The sequence below is a fragment of the Galeopterus variegatus genome, unplaced genomic scaffold (genome assembly GCF_000696425.1).
Source record: "Galeopterus variegatus unplaced genomic scaffold, G_variegatus-3.0.2 Scaffold1637, whole genome shotgun sequence".
NCBI lineage: Eukaryota > Metazoa > Chordata > Mammalia > Dermoptera > Cynocephalidae > Galeopterus > Galeopterus variegatus.
The window spans coordinates 289,230-310,222 of record NW_007727748.1 but is presented as its reverse complement, the minus strand read 5'-3'; the positions used below and the strand labels follow the sequence as shown (position 1 = coordinate 310,222).

General features: G+C 61.4%; 3 protein-coding genes across 3 annotated transcripts in view; all 3 read right to left on the bottom strand.

Moving 5' to 3' along the window:
• The window catches only part of TNFRSF18 (tumor necrosis factor receptor superfamily, member 18), a 3,631-nt gene extending 3,572 nt beyond the window's left edge, over positions 1-59 (bottom strand). The window contains exon 1 of the mRNA XM_008578169.1: positions 5-59. Coding sequence (XP_008576391.1) covers positions 5-59 — 55 coding nt within the window. The remainder of the gene's footprint in view (positions 1-4) is intronic.
• Positions 60-3,422: 3,363 nt separating this feature from the next.
• TNFRSF4 (tumor necrosis factor receptor superfamily, member 4) lies at positions 3,423-6,122 on the bottom strand. Its single transcript, XM_008578160.1, has 7 exons — positions 5,984-6,122; positions 5,685-5,807; positions 5,002-5,103; positions 4,588-4,654; positions 3,850-4,046; positions 3,576-3,704; positions 3,423-3,493 (listed from the first exon to the last, which is right to left on the bottom strand). The coding sequence occupies exons 1-7, from the start codon at positions 6,120-6,122 to the stop codon at positions 3,423-3,425; spliced, it is 828 nt and encodes a 275-aa protein (XP_008576382.1).
• A 3,270-nt stretch (positions 6,123-9,392) lies between these two features.
• Positions 9,393-19,734, bottom strand: SDF4 (stromal cell derived factor 4). The gene is made up of 6 exons (XM_008578159.1): positions 19,205-19,734; positions 14,829-14,965; positions 14,219-14,332; positions 11,451-11,609; positions 11,113-11,288; positions 9,393-9,958 (listed from the first exon to the last, which is right to left on the bottom strand). The coding sequence occupies exons 1-6, from the start codon at positions 19,732-19,734 to the stop codon at positions 9,782-9,784; spliced, it is 1,293 nt and encodes a 430-aa protein (XP_008576381.1). The 3' UTR covers positions 9,393-9,781.
• Positions 19,735-20,993: the final 1,259 nt, after the last annotated feature.

Sequence of the window (20,993 nt, the reverse complement as noted above, 5' to 3'; positions counted from 1 at the left end):
TGACCCAGGCCCAGCGCGCAGAGCAGCGCGACCCCGCACAAGGCCCCGCGCGCGCCCATCGCGCCCCAGGATTTCAGGAGCCCGCGCGCGCCCGGACGCGCCCCGACTCGCCCCGACAGGCCCCGCCCCGGCCACTCCTACAGCGCGGCCTCCGAGCCGAGCCGGGGGTTCCAACGCCAGCGCTGCACATGCCCCCGAAACGTGTGTGGGCGGGGGTGGAAACGCTGCGGACACAACCTGCATCCTTGGCGGCGTCGCCGGCCCAGGCATGAGAAATGTTTCTATGCAAAACCTGCGGCCTTCGGGGTGGGCCTTGGGGTCCCCCAGGCTTGTCCCCTGGGGGCGACCCCTTGAGGGCAGAGCGCTGCAGGGGGCTGCCCCCGGAGGAGCCCCTTTTCTGCCTCCAGCTTTCCCAGGGGTGCCCCACAGCCTTTAAAGATCTCCACGGCTCCAAGGCGTGGAATGAAGTCGCTCACCCTCCGGAAAGTCTGCAGAAACCTTGGCCGGGCTGTGGCCACGCCCAGAGAATCTCAGCCTGGGAGCCCCAGCTCTGAGGAGCCTGGGGACCTGTCTGGGGAATTAGAGTACAGCGTCCCACTGGCCCCGCAGCCTGACCAGGCTCTGGATGCAGCCCCCGCTTCCCCGTGAGCATCCTCCCCTCCCCGTTGCTTAAAGCCCCACCCGGACACTCTTCGCAGCTCCCAGCCCAGGGGGCGCCTCTGTCCTCTGGGCTTGGGAGGGGGCCTGAGGAAGGGCTGGGAGGAAGCTGAGTGTGGCATGTGTTGACCCTGCTCACAAAGGTCTTTTTTTTTTCCAGCCGCTGGCCTGGCCGGTGTGAAAAGCAAACCCCTGATCTTGGTGTTACAAGGATGAGCTCTAAGCAAATGAAGGTCATTATCAACCACCCCCAGCAAGCACCTGCACCCAGGGTAGAGCGGCTGCCTGACCCAGACCTCCCTGACTCTCCCTCTTCTGGAGACATTTTTATTCACTGCTCCATACAAATCCGGACATCCTACAAATGATGCTTATCAGAACACGTCCTGTGTCTGTTGGCCCTTTGGGAAACCAGAGGACACAGGTCATGCACCCGGGAAGAAGAACTTAGTGACACTGGCAGGGGTCACACCCTTCCTTTCCTGTGCACCCTGCTCTGCTGTGGGACCCAGCGAGTGGGTGATTTCTGTAATTTGGCAGTTGAGCAAAAAACGATTTTTGTCTCATCTGTATTTCCAACACCTTACGAGCAGGACGTCATATCTCTGTCTCAGGTGACGTGAGTCATGCGTGTTCACAGCAGAGGAGCTGCAGGGCTGGGGCAGCAGAGGGTAATCCAGACATTATCTAGGAGGGCCATGGGGGTGGAGGGACAGGGCCTGGCAGCCATTCAGTGCACCCAGCAGGCTGGATGAGAGGTGAAGTGGGGGCCCAGGGGAGGGCAGAGCCGGACACCAGGCCTGGAGCTCAGCAGGGCCTGGGCAAACTGGACAGTTTGGAGTTTGCAGCAGAGATGGCATTGGGTGCCAGGTGTGGGGAATGTGCTCAGGGACAGCATATGTAGCAGGGTTGTCCTGGCTGGGGGAGGCACGAGTTGGCCTGAAGTGGGCAGGGGGAATCCAAGGGGTGGAGGGCCGTGCCCAGAGGGAGGAGGTGGTGGGTGTGAGCTGCGAGGTTTGGAGAGGAAGCCACTGGGCTCTACAGGATCTGGCCCCACCTGGCCCTGGCCACCTGCGCCCTCCCCGTGGCCTCTTGGCCCAGCCCCTCCTCCAGGTCCAGCCTTCCCTGCCCATCCTGGGGGCCACCTCCCTGGCGCTGGTTCTTGCCTGCTGCCCACCCCGCAGGCTCACAGGGGCAGGTACTGCCCACTATCTTGTCCATGTGCAAGTCCCCCACGGGAACAAATGTGCGGCAGGAGGCAGTTTGTGGTCAACAGAGAAGGGGGTGGGCAGGGGGAGTCAGAGGTTTGAGGAGAGAAGGGGGAGGAAGCCGCAGCAGAAACAGGAGGTGTCATTCGTGCTTGCCGCCTTCTGTCGGCCACGGTGCCTTTGGCTGCAGGTAACGGCAGGTGCTTATGGTTGGGCACGATGTCCTGGCCGAGCCAGAGGGGGTCACCAGGGCAGAGAAGGCATCTCCCGGCTCTGAGAGACAAGTCCCCGTCAGTGGGACTGGACAGCTGCCTGAGGGACACTCCTCCTTTCAGACCCTGACCCTAGAGGACCCCCATGTGGCCGAGGGCAGCTCTGGGACCCTGGGACCTCAGGGTGGGGTCATTGCCCACTCCTCTTCCTTCAGCACTAATTGGTGCCAGCCGGCGAGCCCGTCTGAACATGCTGCGTTCATCTGTCTGCTCTGCTGTTGGCAACATTTGCATTTCCCACCTTGGGCTTCTTGTATGTGAAGTTGCTGTAGACACTCTTGTCCCCACCCAGGGCCACTTGATTCTGTGGGGCAAGTGCCCAGGACTGAATGGCCGGTCTCAGGGTGGACGAAAGGTCAGCTCAGTCAGAAACCTCCAGTTAGGGCCGGCCCGGTGGCGCACTCGGTAGAGTGCAGCTCTTGGGAGCGTGGCGGCGCTCCCGCCGAGGGTTCGGATCTCATATAGAGACCGGTCCGCTCACTGGCTGAGCGCGGTGTGGGTGCGACACCAAGGGTTGCGATCCCGTTACCGGTCATGAAAAAAGACAAAAAGGAAAAAAAAAAGAAACCTCCAGTTATCCAAAGTGGTTGCCCCTTGGATGCCCCCACTGCAGAGATGCGGGGACTATGGGTCGTCCACCACCAGGGACTCTGGGGTGGCACTTGGGGGGAGGGTCCCGGGGCCGCCGCCCACTCAGGGTAGTAGGGTTGGGGGTCTGGGAGCTGGAGAGAAGGAAGGAGCAGGTAGGTTCTATCTCCAAGGTACACAGAGGCCCCCTTTGGCAACAAGAGCGCTCAGGGCTGTCCCTGCTGTCAGCACCTGGCCAGAGCCCCTCCCTCTGGACTCACTCAACAGGCTTCAGGGCCTGAGTCCCCAGTACATTGATTCTGGCCTTTTCAGTCATCCCGACTCCCACTCAAACTGGAACGCACTGTGTCCACAGACGAGTCTCCAAGAGCCCCCATCCCCCACTCCTACCTTGGCCCAAGACCCCTCCCCAGCCAGCCCCCACCGTGGGTGTGCCGCCCCACCAGCCCACTGTGCCCAACGAGAGATCCAGATTTGCCAGCGTGTTTATTGGGGCGCTGCCCAGGCAGGGAGTATGCACAGCATACGTAGCAGAGCCCAGGAGACAGCCCAGGGGCACCTAAAACGGCGCAGATGGGTGCGGGAGGGCAGTGGGGTGCGGCCTGCACCTGGGGGCACCCTCACTGCCTCATGCAGTCAGCAGACCTCCAGAGCTCCAGCCTGGGGAGGAGGTGCAGCTCCCACCCATGGACACCGCTCAGATCTTCGCCAGGGCGCAGTGCGCATCCGGCTGCTCCTCTTGGATGGGGGTCCGGAAGCTGTTTCCCCCTGGGGAGAACAGGGAGAGGTGAGGTGGGGGGTCTTACCCTTCCAGGAGGTGGTCTAGGCTGCGGCATACAGGGGCACTCACCAGGGGGCTTGGGGATGTGGGTGGGCGGCCTCCAGGCCCTTCGATAGAGGTACAGAGCCAGCAGGGTGGCCAGGGGAGCCAGCAGGCCTAGGCCCAGGCCCAGGCCCAGGGCTGCAGTGAGTGCAGGGCCTGCGGGGAGCAGCCTGCTGAGTGAAGTCCGGGGAGGGGGAGGCCAACGAGGCCAGAGGGCAGCTCCCCCCACTTCTCCCTTCCTCCCCCGCTCCCCAATTTGGGCTTGGGGGGGCCCTGCTGAGGTGAGGCCAGGCCCCCTTACCTCTGGGGGCCTCTGAGGGGGGTATGGAGGGGCCCTGTGAAGTCCTGGGCCTGGTTGTAGTGGGCTGGGCCGTGGCAGGCCTGGTGGAGGGGGCCTGGGTCTCCCAGGGCCGTGTGGCCGGGGGGATCGTGTCCTCACAGACAGCATCAGAGCTGTTGCTGGCGGGTCGCAGGGTGCGTTTCCCAGCCAAGGAGCAGCTGAGGGAGGGGCAGGGCTGCTAGTCAGGCCAGAGACCCCAGGGACAGGGAGCTGTGGGGAGCGAGCGGGGTCTACACGGGGTCACCCCCAGCAGCAACCTCCTCAGACTCCAGACTAAGGCAGCCGAAGATCCCTGCCCAGCCCCCCACCCATCCCCACCCTGCAGGGTCCTCCAAGGCCACGTGCCTGCCCCACCTCCATGACCTCACCTTCCCCGTGCTGCCGGCACCTGGGGCTTCTGAGCTTCCAAAACCCCCAGAACAGAAACCCCATGAGGTTGGCAGCCCCTGCTTGGGATGAGTGAGGGTCCCACGGGTCACATACACTCCCAGGCCTGGACAGAGGTCTCCTAGCCACCACTCCACCCATGAGGAGGAGCTGGCACCATAGCCAGCAGGGCTGGGCAGGAAGCCAGTGGGAGGAGGCTAGGCCTGAGCTGAGCTGGGCAGGGGCCACTGGTTGGGGCAGGGCCCCAGAACTCCCTCTGCCCCCAGCCCCTTAGCCCCCAGCCCTGGGCCCCCATCGGGCTGTGACACTCACTTGGTCCAGGGCTTGCAGGCCTGGTTGCTGCCCAGAGAGAAGTGGCCTGGAGGGCAGGGGGCACAGTCTGCAACAGAGACACAGGGCACTCAGCCACCCGGGCAGGCCCTGGACACTGAGGCTGCTGGAGGTGGGGCCTGTTGGGCTGGGCATTCCCCCCCCATGGTAGATGGCTGGGTGGAGGGGGTTGGCCTTGGAAGCACCTCCCTGCCCACATTCCCCACCCCCTGGCCCTAACCAGGGAGCTGACCTCCAGCCCCAGTCTTTGTGACCTGTTGTGGAAGGGACTCCTGACCCGACTTGGGTGGGAGTGCTGCAGGAGGCCCACTTTTTGAGGGCCGAGCACGTGCACACCCCTTTGAGCTCCCTACCCGCTGCTGTACCCACCCAGGCGGGGCCCACCCTGAGGCTCACCAACTCCACGCTTGTAGCCATCCAGCGGCTGGGTGCCTGGCCTGCAGTGGCAGACAGTGTCCTGTGTGGCCGTGCATGTCTGCTTGGGTTCACTCCCACTTCCTGGTGAGGGGGCCAGGAGTGGAGGTCATCAGGTGGAGGGACAGGGCCCCCAGGAAAGGTGGGTGACTCAAGGGGCGGGTTCGCTTCTCCACAGTACAGGTGCAGAGGGACCACAGATGGGGAGCCCCCTGGCAGCCCTGAGGCCCCTCTGCAGACCCGAGGCCCCTGGTTCTTGCCCTCCCTTCCTGAGATCCTCTCCCTAGACGCTCTGTCCCTCCTGGTTACCTGGCCTCAGGACGGCCCTGCCCAACTCCACCTGCCTTCAGCCCACAGAATCACCTGAGGCAGGACCCTCCGTGGGGAGCCTCATTGTACAGGCCGGCTGGGAAGGCCACGTGGCCAACATGTGTTCCACGCCGACAGCACATGACCCTGGCTGGGCCTCGGCCCACCAGGAGGAGGGAGGGGCCCCACAGTATGCCTTGACTCCTCAAGGGACCCCCAGGACACAGCAAGCCCCACTGTGGTTTGGGGTTTTTGTCTGTAGCTGTGGGGGGCCTGTGCAGCCTCACGCGAACTTGGGCACCACTGACAGCCACCCTCCATGCTGGGCGGGGCAGGGGTCAAGGGTGGGGGCTCACTCTGGTTGCACTGCGTGCACTGCTTGCAGGTCTGGTAGTTGACTGCCTCATTGTAGAAGCCAGGCTCACACGGTTGGCACTCAGTGTCCCGGGTGTGGTCGCAGCGGCTCACCATCCCGCTCCCTGCAGCAGGCCAGGGGTCAGGCAGCAGCCGGGTGCTCCCGTCCTGACAGGCCAGGCCCCTTGCCTGCCCCTCCCGAGCACCAGCCTCCTGCCTGGCTTCTCTGTCTCAGGCCTGGGACTGGGTCCTTGGGGTGTCCCATACCTGCCTCCCCCCATACCAAGGCCATGCCACTCACCTGGCTGGCACTCACGACAGCACCTACCACCATAGGGGTAGGTGTCCCCGACACAGTCCAGCTGGGCTGCGGCGCTGAGCACAAGCCCCAGGAATAGGAGGGCTGAGCAGGGCCCCAGCCGCCAAGCCCCCACGCACATCCTCACCTCTGCCAGCCACAGGGCTCTGGGGTTTTTCCTTGCAGGATGTGGCTATAAGAGCTGTGGGGAGGGGCGGGGAGGGGCGGGAGGAGGAGGGGACCCCGACCCAGGCTGAAGGCAGGAAGGCAGCTTGTCTGCCTCTGACCCCAGGCTTTAGGCTTCTCTTCTGCACGGTGCCCCCAGCCCGCAGCACGAACCCCTCCCTGCCTTGGCATGGCCTGGGAAGTGGAGCTTGTCCAGCTGGGTGCCCCAACTGCCCCTGCCAAGATGCCTGGGCCAGGGTGGTCTTGGGAGCTCCTCCAGGCACTTAACTCTCCCTGCACCGGGTGGACCCCTCGGGAGGAGCTGGGGTTGTGCCTGCCACCCCCAGCAGGTCACATTCATGCCCATCTTCACCAACTCAGCAAAAGGCAAATGAAGACAGGATGCAGGGGCAGGAGGGGACCCTCAGTCTGGACCTTCTAGGGGCAGTGATGCTGTTTGGCACAGAACACAGTCACCCACCAAGTGTCCAAAACTGGCTCGGACCAAGAGATAGACGCCCTGTGACCAGCGCCCACACTGGATATGCATGTACGTATGGGATGTGCACACGTGTGTGTGTGCGTGCACCAGTGTGTGAGCAGCTGAGCAGGGCAGGTGCTGTGTACTGAAGTGCATCCCCCAAAACTCCTATGTGGAAGCCCTAACCCCGAACGTGGCTGTGTTTGGAGATGGGGCATTTTAGGAGGTCACAGAGGTTCAAGGAGGTCATTAGGTGGTTCCTGTTCCAATCTGTGTCCTCTTAGATAAAGGAAGAGTCTGGGGATGACCCAGGGAGGACATGAGGACACAGGGAGAGGCCACCTCCGCAAGCCGGGGGGAGAGGCCTCTGGAGGACTCTCTACACCCCTGCGGGCCCCTTCATCCTGAGCTTCCAGCCTCCAGGGCTATGAGGAAACACGCTTGTCACATGTGCTCGGCGGTGGCAGCCCAGAGCACAGGCCCTGCTGGGTAGGCACTAGCCTTTGCATGTCTCCTGGGTGTGGCGTGTGCCTGTGTCCACGAGCATGCGGGTCCTGTGGTCCTGCCTTGCCTGCGGGACCTATGTGTGCAGCTACTTGTACGAGTGCCTGGGCTGTGCCATGACTATCCTGGCCCGGTTCCAGCCGTGGCCTGGGGCTGGAGGAGGCCTGCGTCCCCTCTGACAGCCAGGCGACCCTGCCTCCCCAGGTGACGGCCAACCTCTGAGGCCACCACTATCTGGGTTTAGGGTATTTCTGCAGGAATAGAAAAGACGGACACAACCCCCAGAGCACTCCCCGCAGCACGGACCTGGGCAGTCCCAGGACCGACTGAGGCAGAGCACGCATGCCAGGCCCCTGGGGCGTGTAAAGGGAGAAAGAACACGCACGTGCACATGCCTGAGCACAAATACACACATGCACAGATGCACGCGCAAGCACAGTCTCTTTCCTTGTACGCAAACACCTCTCTGGCACCACTGGCCGCCCTGAGGAGGCAGCTGGAGAGACCTCATTGTGTCCCTTTTGTACCTTTTAACTGTGACCATGACAAGATCACCTATTCAGAAGTTAATCTTAAAAGCTGCAAGTGGAGAGGGGCCTCCCAGGAGGGAGGAGCGGGGAGGGGGCTGGAAATTCCCCTCCCCCAGGAGCACAGGTAAGAGCTGAGCTCCCCTGGGCCCACCTTTAGGGAAATTCCAAGCCATGGAGGCTTGCGGAGTGCAGGGGAGCTCTGGCCCCCGGCTGCCTGTGCCTGAGGGGCCTCAACACGGTCCCTCTCCCCAGCCTCCAAAGTGCAGAGAGAGGGACCTGGGGGGCTTGGGGCATCCCAGGCAGGGTGTGTGTGAGTGCATGCACCTCGACACAGGCATGCAAAGGATGACACTCTGGCATCTTCTGGAAGGCTTGGCCCAACCTTCACACCCTGTCCCTCACTGAGGAAAACTTATATTTGCCAGGGGGTCTCTTCTGAGGTCCAGGTGGACTCGGGATCTTGGCAGGCAACACTGGGTGCCCTCCTTCCCAGGGCCTGCTCGTCCCCACTACCCATGGCCACCCACAGCTGGACCAGTGGCCCGCGTCCGCCCACAGGTAACCCAGGTGCACCAGTGGGGCCGTGCGTGGCAGTTGCCAGGGAGAGCCTGCCTCGCTGTATCCCCTGAGCTGGATGGGGCCCGGCTCACCGCTCAACACAACGGCATCAAGGGGTGGCCGAGAGCAGCTGACAGAGGCTGCTGCCCCCTGGGTACCAGACTGGGCTTGAGGGGGTGGGCCCTGAGGGAGCCAGCGATCATCCGTGCATCCAGCTCGGCCCAGACTCGGTGGGGGCAGCACTGGGACAGGGAAGTTTAAGGCTGTTGCTACTGTGACCCCCTGACTCAGGCCACAGGTGGGGGAGGGAGAGTCCAGGGGGACAGCAGCTGTGATGGGATGTCCAGCTGCACGGGCTGGGCGGAGACAGGCTGCAGGCTGGCCTCAAGCTGAGTTATACTCCCACAGCCCAGGCGGGCACTGCTCACTGGAGACCTCCCTCCCGCACATGCCCCAGGCTCGGTTCTTGTTTGTCTGGAAACCAGCCCAAGTGCCAACCCGCCTTCGTGGCCTGGCGGGACACCCCCCCGCCCCACGCTGCTCGGAAGTGGGTCTATACAGCAAAAGCCGGGTTACACAGGTAGCTCAGGGCAGGCTGAGGATGGGTGGGAGGAGGTGTGCCCACCAGGAGCCCCCTTGTTCCTGCCTGGACAGCTGGGACACAGACCCCACGTGCCACAGAGCAGGACACACACCAGCCATCCTAGCACACCCCTTTAAACATCCCGCTCAGACTCCAAACTTGACAGCAGGCCTGCTGCCAACTCAGCAAACTCGACACAGCTGTGGGAGCCCCCTGGCCCCATGTAGCCCCCACCCGGGCCGGCCGCCTCATACCTCCTGCCCTGCCCCAGCCGGTGCCTGTCAGATCAGATTCATATGTCAACCAAATGGCCCACCTCAAAAGCTGCCTCTGGAAGCCCTGGCCATAACTGTTCAAATTGTCATTTTTTGTGTGTGTGTTTTTCACCAAAAGGATGAAGCTGAAAGGAAGAGGTGACATCTTCTAAAGTAAATCAACGTGGCTCTCGTCACAGAAATGCCTGCGTTGTCTCAGGGACTGCACACCATATGCTCGGGGACGACCCCACCCCAACGACCCCCGACCCCTCGACCAGGCTCAGCCACCCCCAGGAAGGAGCAGACACCCTCCCCTGAACTTCCTGGCTACTCATTTCCAGCAAAGTACATTTTAATTTTGTCTCGATCTTTCAGTTTTCAAGGAAACAGCGGGAGTGGCGTAATTTCCCACGGTGCCCGAGAAGGGGCCCAGCCCGCACCTCACGCCCTGATGTGGTCAGCGCCTCCGGCAGAACGACTCCAGCAGTTCTCAGAAGCAAGGCGCAGCAGTCTAGGGAACTGCAGGAGAGATGTGGCCAAGCGCCGCAGCTGCAGCCCCGCCAGCCTAGCGCACGTCACACGAGCCCAGCCCAGGACGCACTGCACAGGGATGCGCGGCCCGTTAAAGCACATCTTTAATGCACCCGACTGTGGGCAGCAGGACGGAGAAAGGTTCTAGGACAGCACATGGCAGGGGGACGGGCGGCCGTGCCCGCGGGCGGCTCAGAACTCCTCATGCACATTGCGGGCATAGTCCACCAGCTTGCTGCCCGTGAAGAACTCGCTGTACTTGAGAATCTCCTCGGGCTCCAGGTGGTGGTTCTGGTTCTCGTCGGCAATGGCGATCATCTGCTTGGCCTCGTTGAGGGCGTTGTACTCATTCATGGGGTCCATGTAGTTCTGCAATGGGCACCGGGCACAGTCAGTGGTCAGCAGCCTCCCTCCCACCCCCTTCGGCCTCCTGGGGCCTGCTGGAGTCTGTCTGTCCAAGGGACACTTTGTCCCCATCCCCTCACCAGGCCCCCAACCTGCACCCTGCAAACACGGAGGCCCTCGTGTGGCCTACCCAGCTTGTCCCCCACATTTGGAGACACAGCTGTGAGATAAAAAGGCCCAGGCCTCTACCCGGTGAGACCCCACGTGGACTCCGAGTCAACGTGAGCAGCTTGAGGTCACGCCTCTTCCTCAGGAGAGAAGCCTCAACGCTGTAACGCCCACAGAAGGTGGGTCCTTGTTTAAAACACCCCACTGGCCACAGGACGGGGATGGGGGCACCTTCTGTAATATTTGTGGAGAAACCACAGATGGGAAGGACGTAGGGTAGGGAGAAGCCGGGACCCCAGAGCGCCTGCCGGGGCCTGCAGTGGGGCACAAGCACAGAACCCAGCGGGGGTGAGTTGGGCCCAGGATCCCCAAGCCCGGGTGTGTCCCACCAGGCAATCAGCAAGGGTCAGAAGACTATAGCATAAAACAAAATGACTCATTCAGCAGTGGGAAAGAAACAAGCCCCAAACACACTTGTCACTTGCGACACAGTGACAACACTTCAGAGGAAGGTGGCAGAAGCCAGCCAGGCTCCAGTCCACGGGGCAGAAAGCAACCCCACCTTGACACGCTTTCCCTCCTGGTCCCGTAAAAAAGAGCTGTAAGAACCCAACCCCTCCCGTGGACAGAGCTGCCGTGTGGGGGGCTGGCCTAGAGCAGCTTCTCAGAGCAGGGAGAGGCCAAGCGACCAGGATACAGGGACTAGCACCTTGCTGGGTTTTCCCATCTCCCTCATCTTTCTGAATATAATCACCAGTGATGCCCATGCTGGCCTGATGGACCCTCCCAGGAAAATCCATGCAATCAAACGCTGCGAGGTAAATGACCAAGTGACCAGCCTTGGCCGACACCACGGCCAAGCTGCTGAGTCGGAGCAGGAGGCTTTCCTGGCCCAGGCCCACCTTGCAGGCTCCCCTTCCCATGGCAGCCCTCCCCGGGGCTCAGCCAGAGGCCTCAGGGCCTGGCCCCATCCTCAAGGACACACTGCATCCCCCAGGCCTTCCCCTCACCTCCAGCTCCTCCATGGTCACAATCCCATCATGGTTGGAGTCGATCAGCTCCTCAAACTCTTTCTTTCTGTCCTTCACCCAGTTGTCATCAACATCCTGGCCCTGCTGGTTTTCGACGGTGCCCACGGGCAGGGAGATGAATTCAGGCAGAGACAACTGCTTATCACCATCCTGGTCTGTGGGGCACCGGGGCATCAGATGCCTGCACAGATCAGCTGCCTCTCACAAGGCCCACCCTCCCACCCCGACCTGCAGGTGATGTCCCCGCCTGCTTGTGAGCTGCAGACACTTGGCCCATGGGTGCCCGAGGTCCCACTGCACTGAGAGACAGGCCTCACCCAGGTCCCGGACAATCTCCTTGACCATGAACTTGAGCATCCCCCGGCTGTGCTCAGGGTGGAGAAAGGACAGGAACTCATCCTCGGTCAGCAGCAGGTCCGCAGGGGGGCTGTCTGCCTGATACCAGCGGTCCTTGAGGTTCTCCAGGACTTCCTGCGCTGAAAGAGGTACCGTCCACAAGCACCTTGGCAGATGGAACACCCGCGTGCAAGTCCAGAAAGTTCCAAGAGCCGCTGTCAACTCAGAGGGCCAGCACAGGCCGCCCTAGGAGAGCACAGCCCTAAGGAGGCGATGCACAGACCTCCCCCAAAGACAGGCCAAGACCCACCCAGACAAGCCCCAGATCCCCCCACCCTATCTCAGGTGCCCCCCCCAGACACACGCCCAGACCCCACCACCCCATCTCACATCCCCCCAGACAGAACACAGACCTCCTAGACACGGCCCCAGACTCCCCAATCTCATCACAGGTCCCCCCCAGACACAGGCCCAGACCCCACCACCCCACCTCACATCCCCCCAGACAGGACACAGACCTCCTAGACATGGCCCCAGACTCCCCAATCCCATCTCAGGTGCCCCCCCAGACACAGCTACAGACTCCCCCACCCCATCTCAGGCGCCCCGCCCTGGCTGCACTAGAGGCTGTCTGTCCCTCAGGAGCAATGGAAATCACGCTGTGGGTGACTCATCCTACACCAGAAGAGTCTGTAGGAACAAAGGCGTCACCTCATTCCTATCTGTGTCTTTCACGTGCAACATCACACGGAGGACAATGCTGAAGGAAAACCCGGTTTCCAGATATGACTGAGGTTGTGGCTGGGCAGAGCTTCCCACGATCCTCGCTCTGACAGAGCCAGGCCTTGGGGCATGTGGTCCTCATGCTCCCCCACAGGAAGGTCCAGAGCTGCAGCTTCCCACAAGTCCCCAAGTGTCCCCGGATGTCCCCATGTGCCCCAACATCCCTGAACATACCCGACATCCCTATGTCCCTGACATTCCCATGTCCCGTCATCACTGTGTACCCCATCACTGCATGTCCAATACCCCTATATGTCTCCTAACGTCCCCATGTCCCCCCCAGTGCACCCGTGTGTCCCCTGATGACCCCACATGTCCCCCAACATCCCCATGTCCCCCAATATCCCCGTGTCTCCCAACATCCCCATGTCCCGACATCCTTGCGTGTCCCCCAACATCCCTGTATCCCGATGCCCCCACATATCCTCCGATGCCCCCATGTGTCCCCCTACATCCCCGTGTCCCCCAGTACCCCATGTCTCCCAACATTCCTGCAAGTTCCCCAGTGTCCCCCAATGCCCCCGCATGTCCCCCGACATCCCCGTGTCCCCTGACATCCTCATATCCCCCAACACCCCCACATATCCACCGATGTCCCCCAATATCCCCACATGTCCCCCAACACTCCTGCGTGGCTCTCGATGTCCCTGTGTCCCCCTACATCTCTGTATGTCCCGACATCCCCGCATGTCTCAACACAGAGCCCAGGCCCGTCTGCGTCCCCAGGCTAGAAACACAAAGTCTCACCCATCCCATCTTGCCACTCACTAGGGTCAGTGATCAAGTCCTAGTGTCAAGGCCTCTACCAGAAAGCAGGTTGCTCAGCCCCAGATGCCCCAAGAAACCTGCAGGGCACCCCCCGGCTCTGCTGTCAGCTCTCCCAGCCTCCCAGTCACAACAGCACAGCTGAGCTGCCTCTGCCTGCTGCTGCTCCCCAACCCACAGATGGGCCCGCGGCCACAACTTCCACATGACGATTTCATTAAAGGAAGACGAGAGGGATGGGGCTTGGGGGACCAAGGGCTGTCTTTCCCCCCAGGGACAAAGGGACAGGGTCCACCCTGAGGCCCAACCAGGAGGAGCACAGACTCGCTAGGACAGGCCAGCACCAAGGCCCTTTCTCTGGGCAGGATCATTTCGGGAGATAGCGCTGCCTAGCCCTGCACACCAATCTCATGCCCAGCTGTGCTGAGACCTGGGGAGATTCTCCATTTCCCAGCCCCCAGCCCCCCAAACACAGCCACCTGGAACGTGTGAACTGGACCTGGTTCGGAAGATCATCCTCAATGAGGCTGGGCCTACCCCCGACTGGCGTGCCTGTAAGAGCACGAGAGCAGAGCCACGTGACAGCGAGGGCGGGGCCCGCAGCCACCAGAAGCTGGAGAGGGACGGGAGGCGACTCCTCCTCAGAGACCCTGGCGGAGCCTGCCCCGCCCTCACCTCCCTCTCGGCCTCCAGAGCAGAGTCTGTGGTGGGTCAGTGGCAGCCCCAAGACCCACGCCATGTGCTGAGCATGTCCCTCGCAGGAGCCACAGAGAGAACAGAGATCATGGGAGCGGCACCCGCCGGGGACCTTCAGCCCCCTGCACGACGCCCACAGCTGCCCTTTGCTTCTGATCCCCAAACTGAGAAACCCACAGGACCCCTCAGCGTGTTCAGGTCAAGGTCAGACGCGCTGAGCCAGGACTGGTACCTCAGGGGCACAGGGACCCCCAAGCCACAGTGTGAGTGCTGAATCCACCTCCGCCAGGAAACGTGGCTCCTGGATTGTCAAGACTGCCAGCCCTGAAGGACGCCCTCAGAGGACAGCGTGAAATACAAGGCAAGTTGTGGAAACACAAGATGGAAAGAAGTAGGAAAAGGCACACGCACACGCTCTGGGAAGAGAATGGCGACATCTGCTGTGCAGGGCTAGGGCAGGACAGAACGGGGCGCTGAGACGCTGGCCAGGGGGCCCAGCACCCACCCTCCTCGTCCGCCTTGATCTCCTGGTTGCTCCTGATGGCCTCGGCGACCTCTCTCTCGTTGTGGCCTTTGCTCGCTAGAAACTTCACCTTGTATTCATCCCACGACACGCGGCCTGGAGGGGCAGACCACACAGCTAGAACGTGCAACAGTGAACACTTTCTAAACAGACGAATCCCAGGGCCTTTGGGCACTGCTGAGCTCCCTGTGCTGCGCAGCCACAGAGGCCCCAGCTCCACACGTCCTCCAAGCCGCGCCCCGCTCGGCCCCTCACCCGAGAAGCCAGCCAGGGCATCTGTCCCTCGGGGCCACTGAGAGGCACAGCAGGCAATGCCAGAGGAGCCCTAAACTTCTAGTGAGTTGTTATTATTTTTTCAGTTAGAATCTTGGGTCACGCTCAGCATGTGCCCTGCACGTCATATATCTTTGATAAACCTCGGCCATAATGGGAAAGATCGCCCACGTGTCCCTGCCTCAGGCCGTCCGGCTCTGGCCTTCTCCCTTCTCCATCCCTCAGCCTGGATCCTGGTCCACCCTCCACACATCAGCAGGGTCAGGGTCCCTGCCCATCCTGCCCTCCATGCCCTGCGGCCCACAGCCCAGCCCCGCACCATCGCCGTCTGGGTCCACAGCACGAAAGTGCATCTTGTTCTCCTCGACGGCCTCCTGGAAGTGCTCGGCCGTCTTCTCCATGATCCAGCGCTGCATCTCCTTGGCACTGATCCTCCGGTCAGTGTTCACGTCCACCCTGCGGGCAGGCAGATGGGTAGGCGTCAGACACAACCCCCAGGATCCTGTACAGACAGACAGACGCCAGCCCGAGGGCTCCATAGGCAATGGGAACCCACCACGAACAGTGACATACTCCACCCAATAGTGACACCAGAAACGTTGGGGGACGCAGGGGCTCACTAGGCCAGCAGAAAACATGAGGAGCCGTCAGGAACAGAAGGGAAGGCGGGCAGCTCTTTGTGCAGCTGTGGTGGGGTCACAACCCAACACCAGGAAAGCAGACAAGCCGCCCAGTATGAGGAGCCGTCAGGAACAGAAGGGAAGGCGGGCGGCTCTTTGTGCAGCTGTGGTGGGGTCACAACCCAACACCAGGAAAGCAGACAAGCCGCCCAGAACAACAGGCAAAGTCACCACCAACCCCACTCCCTCCAACAACAGCTTCACAAGCACGTCCTCCACAATTTATCTCACAGGCCATGGCATGAGCATACAAAACCACATAAGCCTAAAGTTACAGGACGTAGGAAAAAGACCACTGGGGGACCTAACATTGTGTCGAAGGAAGAAACAGACCCAGGAACCTGCGGGACAGAGACTCAGAGACCCGAGGGACACACACAGATGCAGACAGCTAGATGGAGACATAGCAGCAAATACACATGCGTACATGCTCATGTGCATACACAGACTAGTGCACACCATGTACATACACGTGTCAGCACACACACATATGCCATCCACCTCTGTCCGCTGAGACGGCCACAGGCAATGACACCCAGGGCCCAGATCCCAGTCTCTAAGACCGTGCTCCAAGCACAGGGACCAGGGCTCCTTGTGGCAGTGGCCAATCCCAGGGCCGGGCAGGTTAAAACTGCCTATGAGATGGGCCTGGAGTATCTTATTGTGCCAGAAAGTACAGAAACGCCTGAAAAACACAAGGAGGGAGGCACGCCAGAGAGACACAGGAGCCACAGGAGCGCGCTCGCCATGGCCAGCATCACACAGCACGAGTGGAAGCACAGAGCTGAGTGCAGGGTCCTAACCCACAGCGCACAGCAAATGCACACGAGTCCACGCTGACAGAGGTGAGTGATCGACACACGGGTCATGGGGAAGAGAAGAGCCCTCCTTGCAGAAGGACTCCACGTAATACTGCAGACACCCCCCCTGCAGGAGGCAGGGCTGGACCCCGCGACTCGCTTGCAAAGGAGAGAGCAGGGACATCTGCAGACACCACCCCAGCCAGGTGAACCAGGGCGACAGTCCTGGCACATCGTGTGGACAACGGGGGCCCCTCGTAGGATGGGACAAGCCGGCACCTCACATCTGCGTGCTCTTTCCAAAACCCAAACCCAGCCCAGTCACCAGAAACCACATCGGACAAACCCAAACTGAGGGACATTCTACAAAGCACCTAACCAGCTCTCCAGAAAGAGCGCAGGAGGGGAACCAGGTCTGGGCATCTCCACGGTGACCACCACATGGTCTTAGCTCCCCTGCACATGTCCCCAAACGAGACAGCTCAGGGTCTCTCTTACAGGATGCCACAGGCAGCCTGCGTGCCATGCGTCTCACCCCGGCCCACCCAAGAGGTGCAGGCCTCCCTTGGCATCCAGCCCGAGGCAATTCTCACCCTGCAGCACCCTGACTAAGGCCTCAGTGGGCTTGGGGACCTGAGACCAGCCAGCCCCTAAGTGAGTTGGTCGAGTCACTATCAAATGAAAATGTCCCGTACAGGACACACGGAGCCACCTTACTTGGGGATAGGTACATAGCAACGCCATGTCTAGAGCCCAGGTCCTGGTGGTGGCCTCACTTCTCCTGGGGTGGCTTCAGCCTTGCTGTCCACATGGCTCCTGCCCAGGAGCCGAGACCCCACGGGCCACCCCTGCCCTGGCCTATTTGTACTGTTCAGAGCCCTGGCACTCCCAGTGTCTCACACGGGCCTCTGGCTGGGCCCTAAGGGAGGGAAAGAGGAATGGACCACAGTTCACTGCCCCCGAGCCCCCCAGGGTCCCTCCACCTCCTCACCTTTTCCAAATATTTTCTGACCCAGTGAAATGTGGTCGTGGGTCTGGCAAGTCCAGCCCCAAACTGACCAGACAGGCCATGCAGGAGCCTGTGGCAGGCGTGTGTCCACCTCTCCCTGTCCTGGGGAAGCCCTACAGAGGGGCACAGGGGCCCCACCGGCCACTTTCCCGCCACGCTGTCTCCCTACATCTATTCGCCCAGAAAAAGCCACCCAACTGCCTGGTGGCTCAGTCCACAGCTTGTTAGGCTGCTCACATGAGAGTCCACTTCCTGCAGCCTTCCACAGGGCCGGGACCCACGTCAGACACTCAGACCACTGAATCTGCTGAGCATGTGAGCACGAGGCCGCAGGAGCTGCGCTGCCCCAGCACCAGTCCCTAACCAGCTAGACCACACACGGGCAGCCTAGAGGCGGACGTGGCCAGGGTGGGGCACATGGGGCACACAGCCCTCAGCATTCCTGCACCCCTCCCAGGTGCCCTCTCTCTCTGTTCCCCGTCCCCACCTGGCTCCAGGCACCCTTCCATGGGCACCACCTCCCCAGGTCCACTTTTCTCCATGCTGCAAGACTGAGCTAGTCCCAATGTCTCAGCTCTGCCTCCAGGTGCCTCCCATGGCCACTACCCCAGATCTGAACCACCTGCTCTGCTCACCCACCACAAACACCCCCAGATGCTTGGGCCATCACCCGTGGCGCTTTTCCCTCACAGCCCTGGCCCCTCCGGGGTCACAGCTCCGGAATGTTCCCCACCGGCAGCAAGGACAAGAATCAGACCACTGAGTCCCCTGCTCCAGTGTCCACCCAGCCAGGATCTGGAAGGTTCCCATGTCGCCAAACCCGAGAGCCTGGAACCCACCAGGCCATGCTGTGCTTCCCACTTCCGAGTCAGCCCTTGAGGCAATGCCCCACCACACACACAATCTGCAGCCCTGAGTACACGCTGTGTCCTGCTCAGCCCAGACCAGGCCAGCAGAGCCTGCGTGTGCTGCATACTCAGTAAACGCTAGACAAGCAGCTCATTAAATTCTGATCCTCATACCTCCCCCCACCATCCCACCAGGGCAGCCCCGTCAGCCCAGCTCCTGCCCCTCCACTGGGTCCCACCTCTCCCCCTGCATATCAACGTGGACAGTGTTGGGAAAGGTGAAGTCTGCAGTGGGGTTGTGGCTGGGGGCCACTACATGCCCAGATCACTGAGCAAAGTCCCAGAGGGTCTGGGGCCCACAGGTCCTCCCCATGCTGCAGAAATGAGCTCCCTGGAGGACACGTGGCACTTCCTAACCTTGCTCCATGGCCAGGTAGCCTCCAGGGACAATGGCCACACTGCCGGGGTCCTCCAGCTGTGCCCTAAGGAATGAGGTGACCACCGCAGGACCTGCTCCCCCAGCCTGTATGACCCGGACAGCCCATTCCGTGACCCTAAAACCAGGCTTCCAAGGCAGGGTAGAGGGTTGAAGCTTGTTACTAGAACAGAGACAGGAATGGGACCTGCCGAGGACTTGCCTGTCCAGCACCGCATGTGGCCCTGCTTTCAACAGACAGGGAGGGCAAGCACAAGCGTCACAGCTGCAAGCCAGCAGGGCAGCAGTGCAGTGTGCTGTCTATGGACACACACAACGCAGCCCTCCAATGCTGTATCCCAGGGACACGCACAACAGATACACACAAGAGGGAGGTGGAAGGCGCCCTGCACCCTTCACCAGCTCTCTTGTCCCCACTGCGACTGTGTGCCCAGTGGATGGTCCCTACCTCACATGCCACTCCCTCCGCCGCTCTTGTGACCAACTGTTTGCCCTTCACCACAGAAGATGCTGGCTGGAGGCCTTTTAGAAACAAAAACCTTTGGGCATGGAGCCGCCACGCACACAGCCCTCAGGCAGTACACATCCTCCAGGCTGTCCTGAAGCCCACCCTACTACAAGGTCCTAGGGACGGCCAGGCAGCACAACCCACGTCCCACCCCACCACCCCCCACCAGCCCTCAGAGTCCCCTGCTGACCCGGGCAATGAAGGACCAACTTGGGGCTGTTAGCACAAACTCAGCTCCACCGCAGCAAATTTCCCAAGGGCTGCTGGTCAAGAGCACATGTCTGCAGCAACTGCCCCACAGCAAGTCCTGAAGGGCAGCCCCCTGGCAATCGCACACACTGTGCAAAGCCAGGATTGGACCACACGGGTCAGCAGAGGCAGTGGCCCCTCAGCTGGGGTGCATGGGGCACCTACTTGGAGAAGATGACCATCAGCTTCCTGCGGCTCCTGCGCGGCTCCACATCCTCATCAAATCCATCCGTGTCCTTCCCCAGGAAGACCTCCTGGTGGAAGTCCTTGTTGAGGTGCCCGTCCATTTCCAGCTTCACCCCGTTCAGATGGTCTGGGGGCAGGATCTCACTCTCTTCCCTGTTGGCCACTCTCTCTCGAGTGGATGAGTGGTTAGCAGGTCGCGCAGATGCATCCATTAGAAGGACGACCCCCAGGAGCCAGAGGCAGTGCGGAGCCAGGCCACCAAGGGGAGCCTGCCTGGATGCCATCGCCACCCAGGTGCAAGCCGTGGGACAACCTGCAAGGTGTGTGCTGGTAGCTGGGGAGAGAGGAGAGGGCAGAGGAGAAAGTGTGGTCATGGCTCCAATCAAAGCCCCAGGCTCTGCAGAGGGCTCTGTGTCCCTGGGACAGCCGTAAGGGCCAAAAGCAATGTTGGCCACAGACTCCGGACCCAGAGAAGCAGTTAATGATCTACAAAGAAGACACAGACCCATTGAGTAGCGGGACCTAGCAAGTACTTAACTAAACATGTTTACTTTGTAACAGGAAACAGAAACCCTTGGTTTATAAAAGCCAAACCATGCAATACTTTTTTCCTTTTTTAAAGCTCTGGATTTCCAGCTCCCTCTCTCCTATTCAAAGCAGTCGCCACCTCAAGGGCCTGACCTGCCTCGCCCCAGTGCCCACAGTGCAGCCTCCCAGCACGGCCTGATTCTGCCGCTCCTGGCACTGACCTGTGGAGTTACGCTCACTTGATCTCCAGATCTCCACTCAAGCACTTGTGAGCCCTGTGACCTTGGCTAAGTAGCCTGACCACCCTGTCCTCAGTTTCTCACTAAGAAACAGGAAGCCCCCCACCTCCAACCCCGAGGCTTTTTGAGGACTGGGGACTCCAGTGCAGTGTGTGTGCAGGGCTGGTGTCAGCAAACACTCACACCCACCGCCCAGGAGGGCACCCGCCCCTCCCACCATGATGACCCCGCACACACCTGCACGCAGACATGCACACACACACACAGACACACACATACTTGCTCACACTCCCACCGGATCACCAGGAAGGCTGGAGTGCCCTGGGAAGCCTGTCTCGGCATCCTGGGGGCTCGCGCAGCCTCAAACCTCACATGTACCAAAGGGAGTTCTGGTCCTTTCCCGCTACTTCCTGTCGTCTGTCCGCCTGGCAAACACCTGCTGGTCTTCCAGGTGCAGCTGAAGCCCCACCTGTGTGTGTTGCGGCCATTCCCTGAATATACCTTGACCAAAACTCCTGTTCTGCGGCCCCATGGACCTTAACCACCCAGCGCCTACCATCTCACCTGCACACAGTGGGCACCGCACAGAGGTTGCCTCAGGGGGATCCCAGCCAGCACCTGGGGGGCGGCCTTGCAGGCGGACCAGGAGGAGCCCCGGCGTAGGGCGTACGCCCGGTTCTCCAGCACGGCTGAGGGCTTCTGTCCCTGCTGGGGTGTGATCCTCTCCCCGCCGTCCCAGGTCTGGGGACAGGCTGCGTAGACCCCTCGACAGCCCCTCCCGCCGCCGACTGCGCTAAGGCGGGTCGCGACCACGCGTCGTGCGCAGACAGACCGCATTCGCTCCTCGCGGGAGCGCACCGGCTCCACCTGCCCGGGAACCCCGTGGGACAGAACCTCGGGGAAGCTTCAGGCCAGAGGCGGCCGAAAGGGACCGCGCGAGCCCCGGGAGTCCTCCCAGGGAAACCCGCTCCGCGCTCCACAGCAGGGCTGATAGCGGCCGC